General features: G+C 40.4%; 1 protein-coding gene across 7 annotated transcripts; it reads left to right on the plus strand.

Annotated features, from left to right (window-relative positions):
* Window positions 1-2,168: 2,168 nt before the first annotated feature.
* LOC121698272 (spindlin-Z) lies at window positions 2,169-20,015 on the plus strand. Of its 7 annotated transcripts, XM_042080220.1 has the most exons (7): window positions 2,819-3,277; window positions 3,492-3,572; window positions 9,124-9,524; window positions 9,647-9,698; window positions 13,794-14,047; window positions 14,781-15,014; window positions 16,478-20,015. In XM_042080220.1, the coding sequence occupies exons 3-7, from the start codon at window positions 9,473-9,475 to the stop codon at window positions 16,675-16,677; spliced, it is 792 nt and encodes a 263-aa protein (XP_041936154.1). In that variant the 5' UTR covers window positions 2,819-3,277; window positions 3,492-3,572; window positions 9,124-9,472; the 3' UTR covers window positions 16,678-20,015. The 7 variants fall into 7 exon arrangements, with proteins under 7 accessions (XP_041936153.1, XP_041936160.1, XP_041936156.1 ...); XM_042080219.1 differs by lacking the exons at window positions 2,819-3,277; window positions 3,492-3,572 and adding an exon at window positions 2,169-2,356; XM_042080226.1 differs by lacking the exons at window positions 2,819-3,277; window positions 3,492-3,572 and adding an exon at window positions 2,173-2,356 and having other exon boundaries at window positions 9,650-9,698.
* Window positions 20,016-20,122: the final 107 nt, after the last annotated feature.

Genomic DNA, 20,122 nt, shown 5'->3' on the forward strand with positions numbered 1-20,122 from the left:
GACATCACAGAGCTGGTAGGTGTTAGAGATCTTGCGCTCCTCCACCTTCCGTTTGAGGATGTCCCACAGATGCTCAATAGGGTTTAGGTCTGGAGACATGCTTGGCCAGTCCATCACCGTCCTTTACTCTCCGCTTCTTTAGCAAGGCAGTGGTCGTCTTGGAGGTGTGTTTGGGGTCGTTATGTTGGAATACTGCCCTGCCCTCCCCAGTTTCTGAAGAGAGGGGGGGGGGGGGTCATGCTCTGCTTCAGTATGTCACAGTACATGTTGGCATTCATGGTTTCCTCAATGAACTGTTGCTCACCAGTGCCGCAGCACTCATGCAGCCCCAGACCATGACACTCCCACCACCATTCTTGACTGTAGGCAAGACACATTTGTCTTTGTATTCCTCACCTGGTTGCCGCCACACACGCTTGACGCCATCTGAACCAAATAAGTTTATCTTGGACATGGTTCCATGACCACAGGACATGGTTCCAGTAATCCATGTCCTTAGTCTGCTTGTCTTCAGCAAACTGCTTTCTTGTGCATCATCTTTAGAAGAGGCTTTCTTCTGGGATGACAGCCAAGCAGACCAATTTGATGCAGTATGGTCTGAGCACAGGCTGACCCCCACCCCTTCAACCTCTGCAGCAATGCTGGCAGCTCTCATACATCTATTTTCCAAAGACAACCTCTGGATATGACACAGAGCATGTGCACTCAACTTCTTTGGTTGACCATGGCGAGGCCTGTTCTGAGTGGAACCTGTCCTGTTAAACCGCTGTATGGTCTTGGCCACCGTGCTGCAGCTCAGTTTTTGAGGGTGTTGGCAATCTTCTTATAGCCCAAGGTGGTTCTCAAACTTTTTCTGTCATTCCTCACTTTGGAAGTGGGGATTTTCAAGCTCCACCTGAGCCCATCATCCCAGCAAAATTATAATGTTAACATATTATTTTTGCATTTTGGTTCCACGTTACATTTACCGTCTCGGTCCACTGGATCTGATGTTGTTTTATTTCATGTCTGTCTGTTTACGACTCCTTTGTTTGTATGTGGCTTGTTTTGAATCTATGATCTTCCGTATCAAAAAAAGAAAGGCATTAAGATAGGCATAAAAAAATCCTCCTGTTCAACATGTCCCTCCTGTCATGTCTCTATTCCCCACTAGTGAGGCCCTCCCCACACTTTGAGAACCACTGGCCTAAGGCATCTTTTTGTAGAGCAACAAGTCTTTTTTCAGATCCTCAGAGAGTTCTTTGCCATGTGGTGCCATGTTGAACTTCCAGTGACCAGTGTGAGAGCGATGACATCAAATTTAACACACCTGCTCCCCATTACACCTGAGACCTTGTAACACTAACGAGTCATATGACACCAGGGAGGGAAAATGGCTAATTGGGCCTAATTTGGACATTTTCACTGTACTCATTTCTGTTGCCAGCAGACAGTAATGGGGGATAGTACATTTTGTTATACAACCTGTACACTGACTACATTGTAGCAAAGTGTCATTTCTTCAGTGTGATCCGATGAAAAGATTTAATAAAATATTTACAAAGATATAAGGGGTGTACTCACTTTTGTGAGATACTGTATGTGACAGTTCCCAGCTATAGCCCACATAGTATTCTACAAGGATATGGGTCTGACTGTCAGCATTTGTGTGGTGTCAATGGATGTTATAAGCCTGATATAAGCAGTGGCCAGTGGGCTAATAGTTCTTTGAGTTATCTATTGTTTATCATTTATGCAGACTCTGTAGGCCTATGAGAATGTTTTAACCAACCCAGGTAGGCCCAATTCTCCAAGATAGAATATAACCAATGTTTTGTGTATCTAGTTTCAAGTTCATCTGTTAGAAAATTATGAAGTAGCCTATTCATTAACTATAGGCCCAGTCTATTTTTGTTGGACATTGCATAGGCCAAAACTTAATTAGGTTTGGCTACATCATTTAGGCTAAAAAATTGCAGAGCAATAATTACCTAACCAGGTGTTCGAAAACAGCCTAGAAAAACATAAGGCTTTTGACCATTTTTAAATAACCTAGGCCATAACAAATGTAGTGGAATTTTTGGGAGGGCCCCCAACTCAAGTCCTGTCGCAGTGCCTGCGCAAGCGCAAACCTGTTCGTTCCAGTCCTGTTAAGAGAAGAAAAGATGGGGGGTCACTATATTGCAGGAAGACTGCATTTATAGCGCTTCCCGTCTTTTAGATAAGGAGCACTTTTTAGCAGAAGGAAGGGGAGGGGAAGGCTCAGCCGTAGAATCGGGGTTGCCTGCGCCTATCAAACGGAGGCTGCTTGGGGCTGCTGTGGAAAGCGGGAGGTGAAATATTCTCCTTAGCCTGCTCTAATTTAACAATTAAGCGGGTAAGCAACCAAAACCGCCAAACATTCCAGATGCAGTCTACCTGAGGAAGCATGAGACACATGAGTTGTGGGAGAAAGTACGCGCGCGGCTGTCCATCAAAGCGAGGCGAAAGGAGACAGATTTCAGGCATTTTGTTTTCATTTGAAAATGTGTTTCTTGTCAGACTGAGTACAGTCCCTCCTTTGTTCGGCTGCACGGTTTCACTGCTCTCTCCTATGCTGCGGGGATTGTAAATAATAGTGAAGCAACATGGCTGACATTGCCGCTGCTGCCAGCGTAGCTAATGTACCGTGCAGGTTGCTATGCTAGCTAGCAAGCTAATGCAGACGGTATTTATCTTGCATTGCATCAAATTCTGTAAGGTGGCCAGCTTGCTAGCAAGGCATTGTTTTCATCCTGAAGCACTGCATATAGCATGATTATCTTAGAGGTAATGATTCGATATGTAAACAATTAGGTCAGCCGTTCTTGCTGTCTTTCCGATATGCTTTTGTAACGTTAGATTTAGCCAGCCAAATAACATTTAAGATTTGCCAATTTATACCGTTTATATCTAGTTAGCTCGTTAGCTTGCTAATGTTGATGTTACTTTAATCAAAGAATATTAATAGTCAGCGTGAGCATTATTCCTGACGACAGAATGTCAGCTATCCGATAAGTTTTATCTGTCAACATAATTTTAAAGGTAATGTCATTTTTATCTATCCCCCAGTAACACACATATCAATGCAGCTATTTGACCAGTTCTGAATGCAATTACAACAATGGCAGGCCAACCTTTTCTTTCAAATTCTTGTGGCTTTTTCATGAAGGGCTTTAGCGATATGCTAGCTAGGTCAATAACGTAGGCTGAAACAAAATCCGGCCAACTGATCTTAGGTACTGCATTGTTGATTGTCCTCGCCAATTTGAAATTTAAGGTGAGCACCTCTGTCCGCTGCATGACTTATCTTGGTACCTTGACATTTCTCACTAAGGTCAAATGGCATCTTGTTAACTTATGTCTACCTTGTTGAAATGAGTTGCTATAGAGAAACGATTGTCTGACCGTTAGCATGTTTTGTTTGGAGGGGGCGGTGGTACCGCGCCAGTCACTTCATTTGTATGTCATGACAGTCTGTGGCACATTTTCAGGAGCCGCCACCGCAGGACTAACGTTAATTGATCACATGCCAGCTTATCCACACTAGGGATAGACTACTGTGGAGAAATAGGGTGAGATTCTATTGTTTTGTCTCGTATCAAATGATGACATCATTGCCATCTTCTTAAACACCTGTGTTGAGATTGTAACCATTGGTTTTGACTAATGATGAACAGAAAACGATTTTTTTGAGTGATGAACGTGTAGCAACGACAGTGACATTTTATGGAATTTTAATTGTTTACGAAGTTATAAAGCAGCAAGAGTTCAGTTGTTCGGCTGATAGTCTTCAAATGAAACATTCTAATTATCGTTTCTTTTTTACTTTTGCGTTTTTTGACGTATTGTATAACAAGCACAGTGTTTGTGTATTGTAATTATCATTTGAAGAAAAATATCTTTAGAACTTGATTGCATCATTTGCAAAATTTAGCTTTGGATATATATACATCAGACATTCATATACATACATCAGACATTCTGGAACTGTCCTCTCTGCATTTCAGCTTATTGTAAACACACACATCCAAAACTAAATAGTTTTTCTTCTTCTTCGAAGAGTTGCACAGACTATGCCATCTGTAAGCGATCAGCTTGTTGTGTAGGGTGGCCTAAAATTGCTTTGAAAGGATTGGCAGAATTATATTAAGAACCGCCATTGTGTATATATGGTTGATGTATGCATGCCCCCATTTTATGGTATTTTGTTATGTCCATCATGCATTCACACAGCTGAGACAACTAGTCTAGACACTCTGTTTGTATAGTTCATACTTAAGAGGGGGTCCTGCAGCTACTTAACTCTCATAGTAGATTCATGTGACACAATTTCACAGGTGCTTTTGTGAAGTGTGTTTAAAAGAGCATCTTACCAGGATGCAAGCTGACATAACTAAGCCAGCTTGGATCTGTAATAGATGTTTTCTGTGAACCTCTCTGCCTTGCCACATACAGAATGTTGTAGTGAAATTAACTACAGCTTTCAGAGTTTCGGGGGTTGAACTGCAATTAAGTCAGTGTCTTTAGTCACACTGGTGCTCAGCAAGCTGTGCTGTGACTTTGGACACGTTTAGACATGTGTTAATTTCAAATGGTCATAGTTGCTCGTTTTTCATATCGGGGGGGTCAACTATTTAGGTTAGTGGATTGATGTTTAAAGGTGCTGTATAGTTGGAATTTTTAGAAAGGTGTAGAAATAGCCATGTTGACACAAACACCTATGCTCTCTGTTGACTGAGACATGTACTAAAGTTAGCACGCTAGCCCTGGCCAGTTCTGTCATGGTACTATATTATACCTCAAAAGGTCAGTCACTGTAGCAAAAACAGCAAAGCAGGATCACTGGCATAGCTCACTCTATCACAAATGTGTTTTATTTACTGAAATATTGTAGTTGAATTTAATGTTTGTCAATTCGTAGAGCTATAGAAAACACCACTCTTTATTACAGAGCCTCAATTCATTTTAAGAGTGCTGGATTGGATTTATGAACAGACCCAAGTAAGCATGGCTATCTTGTATTTAATATCAACAAGGAGCTCAGTTTTAAGCCCATCTGTTAACATTAACTGTTAAGCTTGTGAGCTTCCACCACCTTGACCAAACTTTGTATTTACTTCTGCGAAGGGCACAATGGGAGGGTTGAATCGCTAGCCAACAATCTAGTCAGGCTTACACATAGGCCTAGCCTCTTTAAGCATTTTCATTGGGTGGAAAAAGTTTAAGGTTGTCTGTAAGGTATGTCAGCTGTCAAAAGGATTGCAAGCTTAGCTTTACTGCCTATGGGAAAATGCCCCATTTGTACAAATCTTTTGGTTAAACATTTGAGTGCAGAATATCTGAACTGAAACCCACATTTGTAAGAGTATTTAGAACAGGAATAAAAATACATGCAGGCTAAAACCACCAAATAAAAAAATAAAAAAAGCTCTTTTAACCTCTTCTCAACACCACTGGCGTGAGTAATTAGTTTATGTTTCAACTTCCTGTGTAAAGTCCCATCTTCCAGAAGAGAATGGAGGTATGACCTCAGGACCGGCCTCTTGACTTGTTAATGAGCATAGAAGTAGGTCCATAGTGGAATGCAACCAAGTGATTTAAGCATCTCTTTCTGCTGAGGTTAGGCTATCTATTCTTTTGACCTCCCGTTGTTGTCAAGGGAACAGAATAGAGGAAAGGACACAGAATCCACCAAATTCTTAAGCTTCAAGTGAACAGAATGTGTATCAGTGGCACTGGTTCTTGCATGATCGGCAGGATTCTGGACCTGTTTGCAGACTAGGCACACAGCCAAATACAGCCCTTTGTTGTTTTTTATTGCCTTTTTCTATGCCTCTTTTGGGAAATACATAATCTCTAGAAATCTCTATGTAGGTGCTGGTGTCTTTCCTGATAACAGTACTGTGTTTCTTTCTGTTAGTCACCTACGGCTTAAATCAGTTTAGCTCTGTGTTTATATAATGTAACTTTGACATTGCTGAAAGGAAGGTTGTCAGTGACGATACTGAAGAAATGCAGTTTTTAATGGTGACATGTAGGCTAGCTTCTCTTTTTGTCCACTCTACACACTCTCTTCCTGAGCACGGGTTCCACTGGACAGATTTAATGTGGGTTAACAGTCATGAACGAAATAAAATGTGTAAGGTAAAATGTAGCCGAGTCTGTTTTGAATTAGGGCACATGGAGATAAATTACTCTACATGTAATACTAGACTTTCACTTCGTTCTGTATTTTAATAGGCTGCTTGGTATTGATTGTGGGTGTATCCTATCCACTCTTATTGCGTTCTGTTAATAGAGTTTTTTGAATGATGGATCTTTGTTAGAGAGTATGGTAAATGGGGGATTATTTGCTGCTGAAAAGCACCAAACGCAATGGTGAATCGCTATCTTTTGTTATCAAGTAGACCTTGTGACACAACAGCATGCTTCATCATCAAGGGCTAGCTACTCCCCCCCCCCCCCCCCCCCCCCCCATCATGAAGATTCATTGGGGCCTTGTGGTCACTTCAGTCTACTGTCTCCACGGCCCTTTTACAAGTCTTTTCTCCACAATTGACTGAGCACTTAATCATGTTCACACATTCTCATAGTCACCCCACTGAGGAATATATTTCACCTCTGCTCTTCTACCGGTCAGAGGAGTTCCATGCAATCCTTCTCTGTGATGAATGGCCGCACCTCATCAGCGACATCATGTCAGAGAGCTTGATGGTGTTTTAAGCCCCCGATGTCATCTTCCAGGCAGCGCTGCCACCGTCGACTTAAAGGCACCTAACCCTAACCCTAACTTTAACCCATGCCTAACCCATGCCTAACCCTAACGCCTTTCAGGCAACACTACCTTGAAGACAACGTTGGGGGCTTAAATCACCAAGAAACTGTCAGAGAGGGATGTCTGGACAATAGGGATGCACAAATAATCAATTTTTAATAGAAATCGCAATTTGAACTCATGTAATTAGCTAATTGCAAAGCCTGCCATTTAATAGTGCAGCTTGCTACTCAATCCCAGTGGTTAATCTTGTGAGATCTATGATTGATATGATGAGATCTATCACTTAACAGTAATGCTGTACTTTTCATGCACCAGACATGCTCACCAATTAGAAGTGGCCCAACTTAAAGGAGAAATCCAGCGAGTTTTCACATAAATCTGTGAAACATAAATTTATCACATAAATTTATCATGGTCAGCAAGGCAGCTACAGCACTACACGGGGTCATGTCTGTGAACTCCCATTTACATGCCCACAGAGTGTAGCGCTGTAGCTGCCTGGCTACATTAGCTGCTGGCTGTAGCAACTTGAGCTAGGTAATCTCATAAAACAAAGGTCACACATTAGAGAATATCATCTTCAATTTTGCTCTTTAGTAAATCTTAGAAAAGTTAAATTCTACATTGTGTACCTTTTGTTTGATGACCCATCTGGAGTGTTTAGCATCATTGTGTTGAGCAAGAAGGAACCAGCGGGAGGATTTTAGGCTCACTGTTTGCCTGAGAAATGGAAATGTGAAGAGGAGATTGTTAATGGATGTTCTCTTGACAATCCATGATTCTGGATGTGGAATTATTCTGACTCCTCAGCATTGTACCCTGTCAGGATACTCTTAAGTCTCGTCTTTTATCTTCTGAAATTTAAGTTTGTCTGAAGGCAAAATTCAGCTCGGCTCTGAAAAAAACCGAGAATGTGTTTTTGACAGAAGAAATATGAAATCCTGCTTGTGCAACCTTTTAAAGCAGGCGTCTTTAATGTTTACCGCCCCGCTGTACCTGAATGGGTGACATGACGTCATATGTGAGTAGTCACTTTGATTGGCAGATCTTTTTGTGCTGTTGCCTTTAGAACATCTAGCTTCAGCAGATGTATTATGGATCAGCTTAATGAATAATGTAATGTAATGTTGAGACCTGCCCTCAGATCGGATTTCCAAGTGAGGTAGCAGACAGAGGGAGCATGCTGTAGAAAACAAAACAAGGAATACTTGGTATACAGTCACAAATGCTGTGATGACCTTTATATTTAAAAATGGCAATTGAAGCAAAGCTCCACACCACTATCCTGAAACTCTTCAACGCCTAGCCTTTCAGTATATCAGATAGGCTTAAACTATAGTTGTCTGATTTTGTTATCATCAACATAAGGCCAATGGAAAAGCATTTTCCCCAAACACGCAATTTAGCAGTGTGGTCCAAACTGCAGTCAGTACATGCAAGACACAGATACAATTAATTATGCTACAGTAAACAAAGCTTAAAGGAATCGAGGCATGGGCAGGGGTGTTTAGGATTTGTAAGACCATTTTATTTATATATATATAACAGCTCTGAACACTTCTCGTAACTTCGGGGTTGATGAATGTAAACAGAACTGAGCCATCAAACACAAAATGCTACTGGAATCAATAAGTGCATGGGGATTATTAGCCTCTTAGTGGTACTAAAGTGGTTTAGGATGTTTTTCTTTAACCCTGGTCAGGATCAGTTTGTTCATTCATGGCATGAGACATTTCTACATGAAGAGAACTCATTTATTGAAAGGAAAAAAGCTTTTCTCTCACAGAAGGACAGTCTGATTTAAACATTATTTCCCTGTTTTGTTTTGTATACCATTATAAACCATCAAGGACTTCACATGAGCATCAACTGCTTGTGCATGATATGCAGAACATCTTGGGGAAACGTTTTGCTTGTTTTTGTATGCTCTACTAGCCTAATTAGTGGTGTAATGTTTTAAAGTTGGCTAAAGTTGGGTCACAAGTCACTCCAAGTTCAGCTTTTCATAAACATTTTTCTCTGCGTCTTGCTCTCGCACACACACACACACACACACGCACGCACGCAACAAACTCACTTGGTGGACTGTTGCCATGGAATCCATTTCCAGAAGTTATTGCAAGTTATTTATTTTTCAAAAGCTTACATACGCAAAGGCGCTTGAGGATTTGGTGTATGTGTGTGTCACAGACTGCATGCATATATGTGTGCTTTGTATGGATATGTATATGTGTGTGTAAAGATCCATATAAAGAGATATCAAAGCATCTGAGGATGAGCTATTATGATATCAATGTCCTTTTCTGGTAGAGCTATAATGTATTTCTGTTATGTGCTTCTGTCAGGTTTTAGGTGCTGTACCCAAAGCCCTGTTGAGCGTTCTTCGCACTGCTGTGCTAGAGGGGTGGGGCGGCAGTGTGAGCCCTCCTGCCCAAAACCCCAGTTCCTGACGGAGAAGGAAGCAGCCTCTCGTTTCCCACTGGCTACCCCTAATTACCCCCACGTTCCAACTCCCCGGCTGGCTCGCTTGCTTTGTTGGACTGCACACCAGTTGTGGGTACACCTCCATTGTTGTGCAGATCTGGGGTTTTGCACCGGAGGTTGCCCCAGTAAAGCAGCGTGCTTTACCAAAAGGAGTATTAGTGACTTTTTCACCCTAGTCTGGCAGCCTGGCTGCACAACACACCCAGATGAATGAAGACCCCATTCGGGAAGAGTGCGGGACAGAGATCACGAGCTGATGCAGGTAATGCATATGGGTGCTACCGAACAGATTTTAGTCAATTTGTGCAGTTCTGTGTTTTCGCAAAGGGTGTTTTGTATGATATTTAATTTCTGTTCTGTTCCTATTTTTCGACTGTGCTTCAGTAGGGCATGCAGGTGTGTCTGCAAATATGATGAAGAAAAAGAACTCTCACAAGTAAGTCTGTTGCTCCTCATTCAATTGTGGCTAATACCCAGGGATCTCACAAACCTTGAAAACAGTCAAGAATTAGCAAGTTTGTGAAATTAAATAGAAGTCATGGAGAGTGCTTGAACTGTTAAAGGTGCGATTTGTAGGATTGTTACCGAACGTTCTGTAGGCCAAAATCAAAACACTGGTGAACGTTCTCAAGACTACCAGACGCGAGCCTCTTCTGGGTTGCCAGATGTAATGAGGACTTAGCTAACGTTAGTTGACCTGCAGCTACACATTACGGAAACAGTGAAAACAAAAAATACCTCTCTAACCAACGTAACATATTTAGCTGAAGTTAGCGATGCAGATGAAGTTTAGCATAGGCTACCTGTTGTGGAGAAATATGGCCAGCTCTGCGTCAGACTTGATATTCTTCGTTTGACGAAGACGTCACCATCTCAGGAAGCTCCTCCGATGTCCACTTAATTTGTTTCTTGTTTTAATTTTGGAAATTTGCCTGCCTCTTGTAGGCGTTCATGACTACAACTGACAGCTGTTGACAGTTGGCCTTTGCTAATTTGGCAACCCAAATAGGAGGACGCGCTAGCCCATTATTAATACGCTATTCTAGAATTAATCGTTCAAAACATAAACGAAAATTCCAAGAGATTCCGCCCCGTAACTGATTTTTTTTCATGGGTTTTACGGGGTTTCACGGGTTAGAGTAATGTTGTCAAATAAGCCATTACTTCAATTCATCGTGTTTCCTCACTCTCTGACAACATATGGTGATCATTTTTGGAATGGTTACAGTTTATTTTCCATTATTTCCTACATACTGGACCTTTAATTATCATCCTCATGACATCTTTACAAGACTGACAAGGGAGTCATAGCCTGATTGAACCCAGAGGAAACTGTGAGCAAATTTGAATTTGCTGTGCAAGTCCAGAGGTCTTGCTATTGAAGGTCATTTCTGAATCACCAAAAATCTATGATTCCTTCGTTTTGCCAAGGCAGCATTGCATGTTTACTTCATGTGGACAATGAAAGATTCTTTAGAACGTCTCTGCCTTAACTCCCACTAACCTGTCGGTATCTTGGCAACGGCGTTCTGTGTTGCTATCATGCTAGGCTGTCTGAAGCAAAGGTCATAACTGGTACCTTAATGCCTGCTACGACAAGTGACTCGTTAGAGGATTAGACCGTTGAAGGCAGTGAGGCAGCTGGCAGCTTCAGACAGACCCATAGTGTGATGGCTAAGTTTATTAAAGGGTGTGATGATCATTTGCCAGTTTACATTAACAGCTATCAAACCTATAGATATCTTGCAGATCACTGGTGTAAGCCATGATGATTGTTATGTTTCTTTTACTTTTCTTTTTGTTGGTCCACATTTAATGATCAGTGTTTCCCATACATTGACTTATTTGTGGCGGCCTACCACAATATCAACATTGACCACCACACAATGATTTTCCAGGTTGTACCAAATTCTGCTTAAATCTGGTTAGTATCATAACCACTCTGTGCTAATTTGTTCAAAACTGTTGCATTCAAGTTAATTCTGCAAACCAACCACCACAAATGGAATTCAATTCTTTGGGAAACATTGATGATGCATTGTAAATAGATTTGCGATTTCATTTGTATTTTGGATACAATCCAAAACGGATAATGTTAGGAATCATTATGTACACTTTTAGAATTTTAACCTTATACTGTATTTTTAACCTTATCCTGTATCTTTAACCTTAACCTGTATTTGCTGAGAAGAATTGGCAAAATTGTGAATTGGTCTTCAGATTGATACTAGCCTTAAAGGAGAAATCCAGCGATTTTTCACATAAAGCTCCATTTCTCAAGAAATCGCTGGATTTCTCCTTTAATGACCTTGTCCACCACACCTCCCTCTTCCACTAGCAAGATCCAATATGGCCATTGATAAACCAAGCCCGTAAGCATTATCAATAAGAATCATTATCTATACAATTTCAGACTGTCAAACCCATGTGCACTGGAGGGCTCGGTTGATTAACCCTTTAACTGGCACACCATGATAAAAGGGATGAAAAAATATTTTTTGTTGTATCTTGCTCTATTAGGCTGTAGTATGAAAAATCTGTGAATTTTTTTTTTTTTTTTTTTTTTTTTTTTTCCTCAATGGACCCTCCCATTCAATTTCTATGAATTACCATTAAGTGCCTGTTAATGGTAAAAGTTAGTTATCTAACTTTGGCATGAGATTGTGTTTTACTGAAAGAAAACAGTTTTTCCCCAAAAAAGTGGTATTATATTGTAGCCCTGGTCCCAGAGTTTAAGAGAAATCATGTTAACAAGAAATAAACTCATTCCTGTACCTGCAGACTACTTAAGTAAATTTACCATTGAAATGAATGGGATTCTATGGATTTAGGTGAAGAACGTGTACACATAATACATTTTGGTCTGTACCATGAAGAGAAAACTGATTCAACTATATACACCATATATTTTCTGAAAGCTTAGACCCTCAGGATGTGATCTAACATGACATGAGACATGTCCCACCCTCCTCATTAGTATGCAGCCCATGTATAACACATTGGGTATTGGTACAGTAAATCGGTATATGGCTGATACCTTTGGATCTGTGCCATTTAGGAAAAACTGGTTCAACTATATACACCATATATTTTCTGAAAGCTTAGACCCTCAGGATGTGATCTAACATGACATGAGACATGTCCCACCCTCCTCATTAGTATGCTGCCAATGCATTACACATTGGGTATTGGTAAATTGGGTATATGGCTGATACCTTTAGGTCTGTGTTATTTAGGAAAAACTGGTTCAACCATATAAACCATATATTTTCTGAAAGCTTACACTCTCAGGATGTGATCTAACATGACATGAAACATGTCCCACCCTCCTCATTAGTATTCTGCCCATGTATTACACATTGGGTATTGGTAAATTAAGCGTATGGCTGATACATTTTGGGCTGTACCATGGAGGAAAAACGAATTAAACCACCTAAACCATACATTGTCTGAAAGCATATACCCTCAAGATGTGAACTGACATGGGTTTTGACATTTGTCACCCTCCTCATGACATGATGGCCCAAAACGGTATTAGCCATATACACTGTTTACCAATACCCAATGTATTATGCTTGGGCAGCATACTAATGAGGAGGGTGTGATTGACCGTAGGTCAGAAAAGTGGAAAGAATATTAGCTATATAAGGCTATAACTTTTTTGTTTTGTTTTACCATGACTGTTTTTGAAGATGATTGTGTGTGGTAGTTTCAACATTAACACGACTTGATATCACTTGTGAGGATGATATTAATAATAATACATAAATCAATTTTTAACTTTGATGACTTTGAAGGCGAAGGAAGTGTGAGAAGAACTTCTGTGTATCTATCATATGAGTTACAAGATTCAGTTCGATGGCTAACGTCACAAAGTTAAGTGCGAGTGCGCAGTACTGGGGGGACCAACTGAAAAATCGTTCAATTTGACTCAGTGCCCTCCCATTGAGAACGACGGAGTCTGTTCGTCCATTTCTTTTACTGTCTATGGGTAGACATGTAACAGATATGTGACTCCACAAAATATGGCCGAAATTGCGTGAATTCATTTCTTAAATCGTGTATGAATGATGAGAAGGTGTGCCCTTCGACATTACAGAGGTACTGAGCAAATATTTTGTGCTTAACATGTAGTGCTCAAGTGGTAGATATGGCTCCATATGTTTAAATTTAAAACACCAAACGGTTAAGGGGGCTTTGCCTTGGTGGCTTTATAATAAGTACCACAAGCATTGTAGATACACATAATTTCTGTGACAAATGGGGGGTGGGGGCGGGGGGGACTTCAACAAAGACCCTAAGAAAAGTTGATTCAAGATTGTTTTGTTCAGAGCTCAGCTGTTGTTATTGCTCTGCTGTTTTCAATAAGCACTGGACCACTGTTTGCATTTTAGCTGACACAACACAAGCACTGATAGTGCAGAAGGAGCAGTTTTTGAAAACAAGACAGTCAGAAATAGAGGATAAGGCTGACCTTGGGTCTAAAGTCCACTCAAAACAGGTATGTTGTACTTTTGACCTCTGTTCACAGAAAACACAAGGCCAACCTGGGGCCTAACAAGCCTGTGTCACAGCCGCGGCGAAACATTGTGGGCTGCCGTATACAGCACATCTGGAAGGAGGGGAGTGGCGCAGCCTCGCAATGGAAGGGTACTGTGCTGGACCAGGTGCCCGTTAACCCCTCGCTCTACCTGATCAAATACGACGGCTTTGACTGCGTCTACGGGCTGGAGCTGCACAAGGACGAGCGCGTCCAGGGTCTCGAGGTGCTGCCTGACCGGCTCGGTGAGTTAGCTCTCCAGTAGCTGAGCATTTTTTTGGGCTTTTTATGCCTTCAATGATAGGACAGTGGAGAGTGACAGGAAGCGAATGGGAGAGAGAGCAGGGGTGGGATCCGGAAAGGACCACGGGGCGGGAATCAAACCCGGGTCGCCAGCACACGGTGCAGGTGCCCCAGTTAGTTGTGCCGCAGTTGGGGCCAATAGCTTAGCATATTAAACTCAAAAGGCAGGGTCCGAATTAAATTTTATAGCTATTTTTGTAATGTTTGTTAAAATTCATACTTGCAGCATATAGTGCATAAAGCCCTTGTCCTAGGCTAGCTGCAGGCCATGTAATTAGGGAAGAAAACTAATGATGTGGTGCATTAACATCCAAGAAGACAGAGGGATGACTCAGCCATAATTGCTCAAAACATGTTGGTGTCATGGGTATAGCTGGAATATACTAGAGCGGTAGGTATCACTGGTTTGATGTAAAGCATGCACCTCAAATGCAAACCTAGCTATGGTATATCATAGGGCAGAAGTGTATTATTGATTCATAGATGCAAATATTGGACTCCTAGTATGCAAGAATATATAATAATAATTTCTCAATGTGAAATGTATGTACCTTTTGAATTTAACAGTTTACATAGTTATAATGAATAGAATATTTTTTGTCTCTTCATACAAATGAGTTCATTTCATATTTCCTGTCTTTTTTTTCCTTTCATATGGCTTTTGGCATCTAATAGCATCCTCGCGCATTAGCGATGCGCACTTGGCAGACACCATGATCGGGAAGGCAGTGGAACACATGTTTGAGACGGAGGATGGTTCTAAGGATGAGTGGCGGGGTATGGTCCTAGCCCGAGCGCCCATTATGAACACTTGGTTCTATATTACCTACGAGAAGGACCCAGTTCTCTACATGTATCAGCTCCTAGATGACTACAAGGATGGAGACCTACGCATCATGCCTGACTCAAGTAGGTTAATGCTGAACTTCCCAATGATGATGCAGCGCTTCAAGGTGGATGGTTTTGGAATGTGATCTTGAGTTGTGCTACAGAGGTGGAATTACAGTTTTACATTTTTACTTTGGCAGTGCATGTTTGTTAGATTTTTTTAATCCAGATGTGTCTTGCAGTGAAAGACAGGCTTTTACATTAGCAGAGCATGTTTTTTTTTTGTCTTTTTAATCCAGATGTGTCTCACAGTGAAAAACAGGCCTTATTGGTCTATTTTAGCCCTGCATTCCTGAGGACTATTAGTAGTGTTATGCAGACATTTTATTTGACAAATCTGAACTAGACTGTTACAAAGTTAAAAATACACATTTAACTGCCCGAAGAACAGAGTCAGATGTGTCTTTGAGGTGATGGGACACACTTAAAGCTTTCTGTTTCATTTAAAGTACCAGTAATTCTGATGCTTGGCAACAAACTATGAATATCATACCTTGATACAGTTGTTAGGTGTGGGTGTATCTACAGCCTAATGTTCAATGTATCCAATTTCATTTGACTTACAGAGACATTGTGCAAGATGCTCTAATGTGTTTTCTCTAGTCTACACTGTATATCAGGCTGTTATCTTATCTGTTCATTTGTCGAAAGCGAAGTGGAATGCTTTAGTTTCCACATATGCCATACCTCCAGTCTGCTTTACTGACAAGACTTTGTTCTGCCATTATTGAGAATGATTGTTTGGGTTTGGTAGTTTTGGGTCTGTTTGTTACTTTTAACCTATTGCAATGACCACTAAATGGAAAAGAAAACACCTAACACAGCAGCAACAAAGTGCATTTCTTAGGAAGATGGTGGTGATTTGTGCTCTTACCTACAAACACAATGGGAGAGCAAGTCGTTTTGCTTGAGCACATATGCAAACTTTGACACGGTATCTATATGCATGCATCGTTGTAAACCAAAGCATTACAGCTCCAGAGCAATACCCCACAAACATTCATCATTCCATTACAGCATATATTTAGCATAAATAAATAAAAAAGCAACACCAAAGAGTTTTTTGTACCTTAAAATAATGTTTCCAAAATCGTTTCAGTGGTTCATCAACTTGTAACAGGGTGAACGGTACTTCTGCATTCCCCACTATGTAATTTTGCCAGATCGGGTAGCAGATCTGTGGTTTGATGGAATGAGACATAAGAAACTACAAATTTGACTTGCATCTGATGACGCAATACATCGTAGTTTCATAAAATCATGCAACATATTCTACCTTGTCTGTGGACATCGTTATTCACAAAGCCAGTGCTGGATAAACAAATAGCGTGCGGGCGACAGAGGAAATGTTCTTTGGTGTTGCTTAAAATCCTGGCCCAGAGCTGGTCATGTTGAGGGGATTTAAACGGTCTTGGTCTTTGTTTGTTAGGCTATAACTTTGTTATAGGGGTCAAACAGTCTCGATGTTTGTTATTTCCCCTCAGATGACTCCCCACCGGCGGAGAGGGAGCCCGGCGAGGTGGTGGACAGCCTGGTGGGCAAACAGGTGGAATACGCCAAAGAGGACGGCTCCAAACGGACTGGTATGGTCATCCACCAGGTTGAAGCCAAGCCCTCTGTCTATTTCATCAAGTTCGATGACGACTTTCACATCTACGTTTACGACCTTGTAAAAACCTCCTAGGCTCCCAGTGGATTGAGTAGGAGCAGGCTTTTGGGAGGAGGTTGGTTGCAGTTACGTGTGGAGTTGGAGGAGAGGATCTGTCAGAGAAACGAAAAAAGAAAAAGAAAAACATAATCCATTGAGTTTTGCCAAACTTTTTTCTCAAGCGTTTCATTGTGACATCTTTAACTGAGACGAGATGGGACATTTCACTGGAGCCTTTAGATTGCCACTAGTTGAGCGTCTGATTGTTTTGGGAGCGAAAGCACGAGAGGAAGCTCTGTGTAGCACGACGCTCAGCTGTCACACAAGAAGAATTAGGTGAAGGAACCAAGTTCTCTTAAGGCTGTCTGACCTTAACAAACCTTAAGAAGATCTTTCAAGATGTACCATCATCCTGACTTAAACAGTGAAGAGAGAGAAAGATCTAATGCCTGATGGGACCTTGCACTCTGCATTTTTTGTCAGCTCTGGTCATTGATTCTCATTGGGTTAAATGTGGCCAATGACTCCAGCGACTGTCGGTAGGAGAGCGGCCTCACACACCTGTTCAGTTTCTATGGTGTTCTGATCTGCATCACCCAGTCACACTTTATCAGAGATTTGAAAACACGGTTATTTATCGTCGTTTGAAAACGCGGTTATTTATCGTTGTTTGTTTGTTTATTTGTTTCTTTCTTTTCTTTTCGGAACTTAATGTATGCAGTGTGCAAATCCCAGCACAGGTCTGTCTTATTCTGATTTTTGTTTTGTTTACTTGGTTCTGTATCTGTTCAAAAACGTCTTGATAAACAGCATACTCAATGTTGCAGACCTACAACTCTATGCTGATGCAGTTTGTTTTATTACAGTTTTGTCTTAAGCACTAATTTTCAGATTATCTCTGTAAGAGAGAATTGGAGCACTTGAACATTCTGTGTTATTGTTCCTCTTTGTGATTTAATCAGATTTGGTCACTTTTGAATTATTTTTTAAATGAACAAAATTGATTGGATTTGTTTCTTGTTTTAATTGACTGAGGTTTGTATGTCTTTGAAAGTCCCTTAACATTTCATTTGTTTATGATTATGAAATATTTAAGAAGAGTAACAATCATAAGTAGCACAATGATTATTTGTATCTTTTTTGTGAAGTTCACAAAGTGATTATTCTGCACATTGTTTGCCTTTTTTCAAAGATATTTTACATCTAGGTATTTTTTTTATTTACTCCATTTTTATTTTAAAATTAAAAGGTTTGTGTGCATCATCTCAAAATGTTACTCATACCCTTAAAAATATTCAGACTGCAGAGATGTGTGTAGTATTTCATTTTCTTAGACCGCACTCAACAAATCAGCAAAAGATAATTAGAAAAGGCACGTGTTCAGATTACATTGCTCTTCCAATTTGTTCATGTTTGAGAAACATTTGTTTTGAAAAACGTATTAGCCGCCTTCACTCTCTCTCTTTGCCTCAATTTGAGCCTAAATATTTGTGCCTCATCGTTAACCATTGAATGGTTAGTCATTATTTAACTCTATATTTTAGGCCTTCGTTTTTTTGTTTTGTCTTGTTATATTTTTTTGTTGTCATTTCCATTTTTCTCCCAGAAGTTAGTGCACCGGAGGACCAGGGCCCCCTGTTGGAATGTTACAATCCTTCTTAGCTGCCCAGCAGAGTCTCAGAAAATAAGTCCCAGATGTTACTCATTACCTCACACTCACAGAGTAGTGTTCAAGTGTATTCTGCTCCTGACACACATTTTTCTCCTCGCCTCTCCAGCCTATCTGTGACTGTGCACTACGAGAACACACCAACCAAGTCTCTGAAGTGGCTTCAGTGGTGTCCTGTGTTCTCATGAGGGAAAGAAAAAACACAAACCATGTTCATGCCTTGTAGCTTATGGGGTGGGAGTGGATTTTTTTGTATACATGTTCATGGTTTATTCATGGCGTTCTCACTTGCAAATTTGTTACTGTTTTAGTTCCCACAACCAAAATAGTCTGATGTAGCTTTCTGATGTAGGAGAGTCGCTGATCCTGAGGTGTTGATTGACAGTGGCAGCTTGTCTAACCAAAATACTAAATCAAACACAAGTTTGGGAAAACAACCTGATAATCACCTAGCGCTGAAAAAGGATAACTGATGCGGTCATAGCTGGTCCTTGCTGCCTTGCTTATCCAGCCGGTCACAGCTCACCGGTCACTCACCAAGCCCTCAGTATGGCGACAGCAGCAGTGTGCATAGTCATCACCCGTCATGGCTTTATGTACATGCAGTGTCTTCAGTCAGTAGGGATCTGTCTATCCTGGTGATGCCATCTGTCCTTATTCAAAGAGAGGACAACCTTCAGTAAAAACAACTAAAAGACTCCTTCTATGGACTGGCCTTTTACATTTACCTACTGTAGTATCGTACTGTGTTTTGATGTGGGTTCGACGTGGAAAGTTCTGAGAAAAAAAAAGGACGAAAAAAATGAAACTCTAGACCCTTCATTTTGCATGAGTAGAACCTGTAAATGTAAGTTAGTGTGATGCATGTGTTTTTGTCTCCATTTCAGTTACCTGTTCCCTAAAATCAGAGATTTTATGTTGTATTGCTAATTGTGGAAGTTCCCTTTATATTTGTTTGCATTTCCTCAGAAAAAAAAAAAAGAATAATAACAAAGTATTTTTTATTTTATTTTGTACTATGCTCTATAGAATCAAATGCACTGGTGTTGTATGTGGAGTGCCAACAGAGAGGGACGAGGTACCAGTGTTACACAGCATTTGAGGGATCATATCTTTTACACAATGCTCCTGTTCTACACAAAGACAAATTATTTATATGTATGTATCTTTTACCAGTGCCATAATTAAAACATCTTTAAAAAAAGAAAAAGAAAACAGCCTTATGTGATTTGGAGAGAGAGGGAAATGAAACTGTATACAGATCTATATATGAAGGGTGTATGCATGTGTGCGTGTATGTAATTGAGTCCTTCTGATGACATATCGGATTTAACAGTGTACATTTTCACAAACAAAAAAAGAATACTAGGTTCATTTACAGTTAAGTTACAATGCTGATTGTGTGAGGCAAATGACAGTATAATGAATATGGTCCCTTTGAGATGCTGTTCTTTGAATACATTGTAAAATACAGTGCAATTTGATGGTCACACAGATACATGTATAGTTGCTTCTCTCTTTGGACTAGCTATATGGCTTCTATTGGACCACATTTTTTGTCTTTGTTTTCAAACATGTAGATACTCCATTTTATTTGCATTTAAAGGTATAAACACATTTTAAAAACTGTTACTTAATTCTGTAAGTAATTTTTATAATTATTATGTAAGTCTATCCTTATAACATTAAAAATAAAAACGTTATGTGACATTGTGTACTCATGTTTTTGCAAATAAATTGTCGCTTTATATTGTGTGTACAAGCCTGTGTGGTACGTTTTGGTGGTGTCATTTACCTGGTGGATGTACTAAG

The sequence above is a fragment of the Alosa sapidissima genome, chromosome 23 (assembly GCF_018492685.1).
Source record: "Alosa sapidissima isolate fAloSap1 chromosome 23, fAloSap1.pri, whole genome shotgun sequence".
NCBI classification, from domain to species: Eukaryota; Metazoa; Chordata; class Actinopteri; order Clupeiformes; family Clupeidae; genus Alosa; species Alosa sapidissima.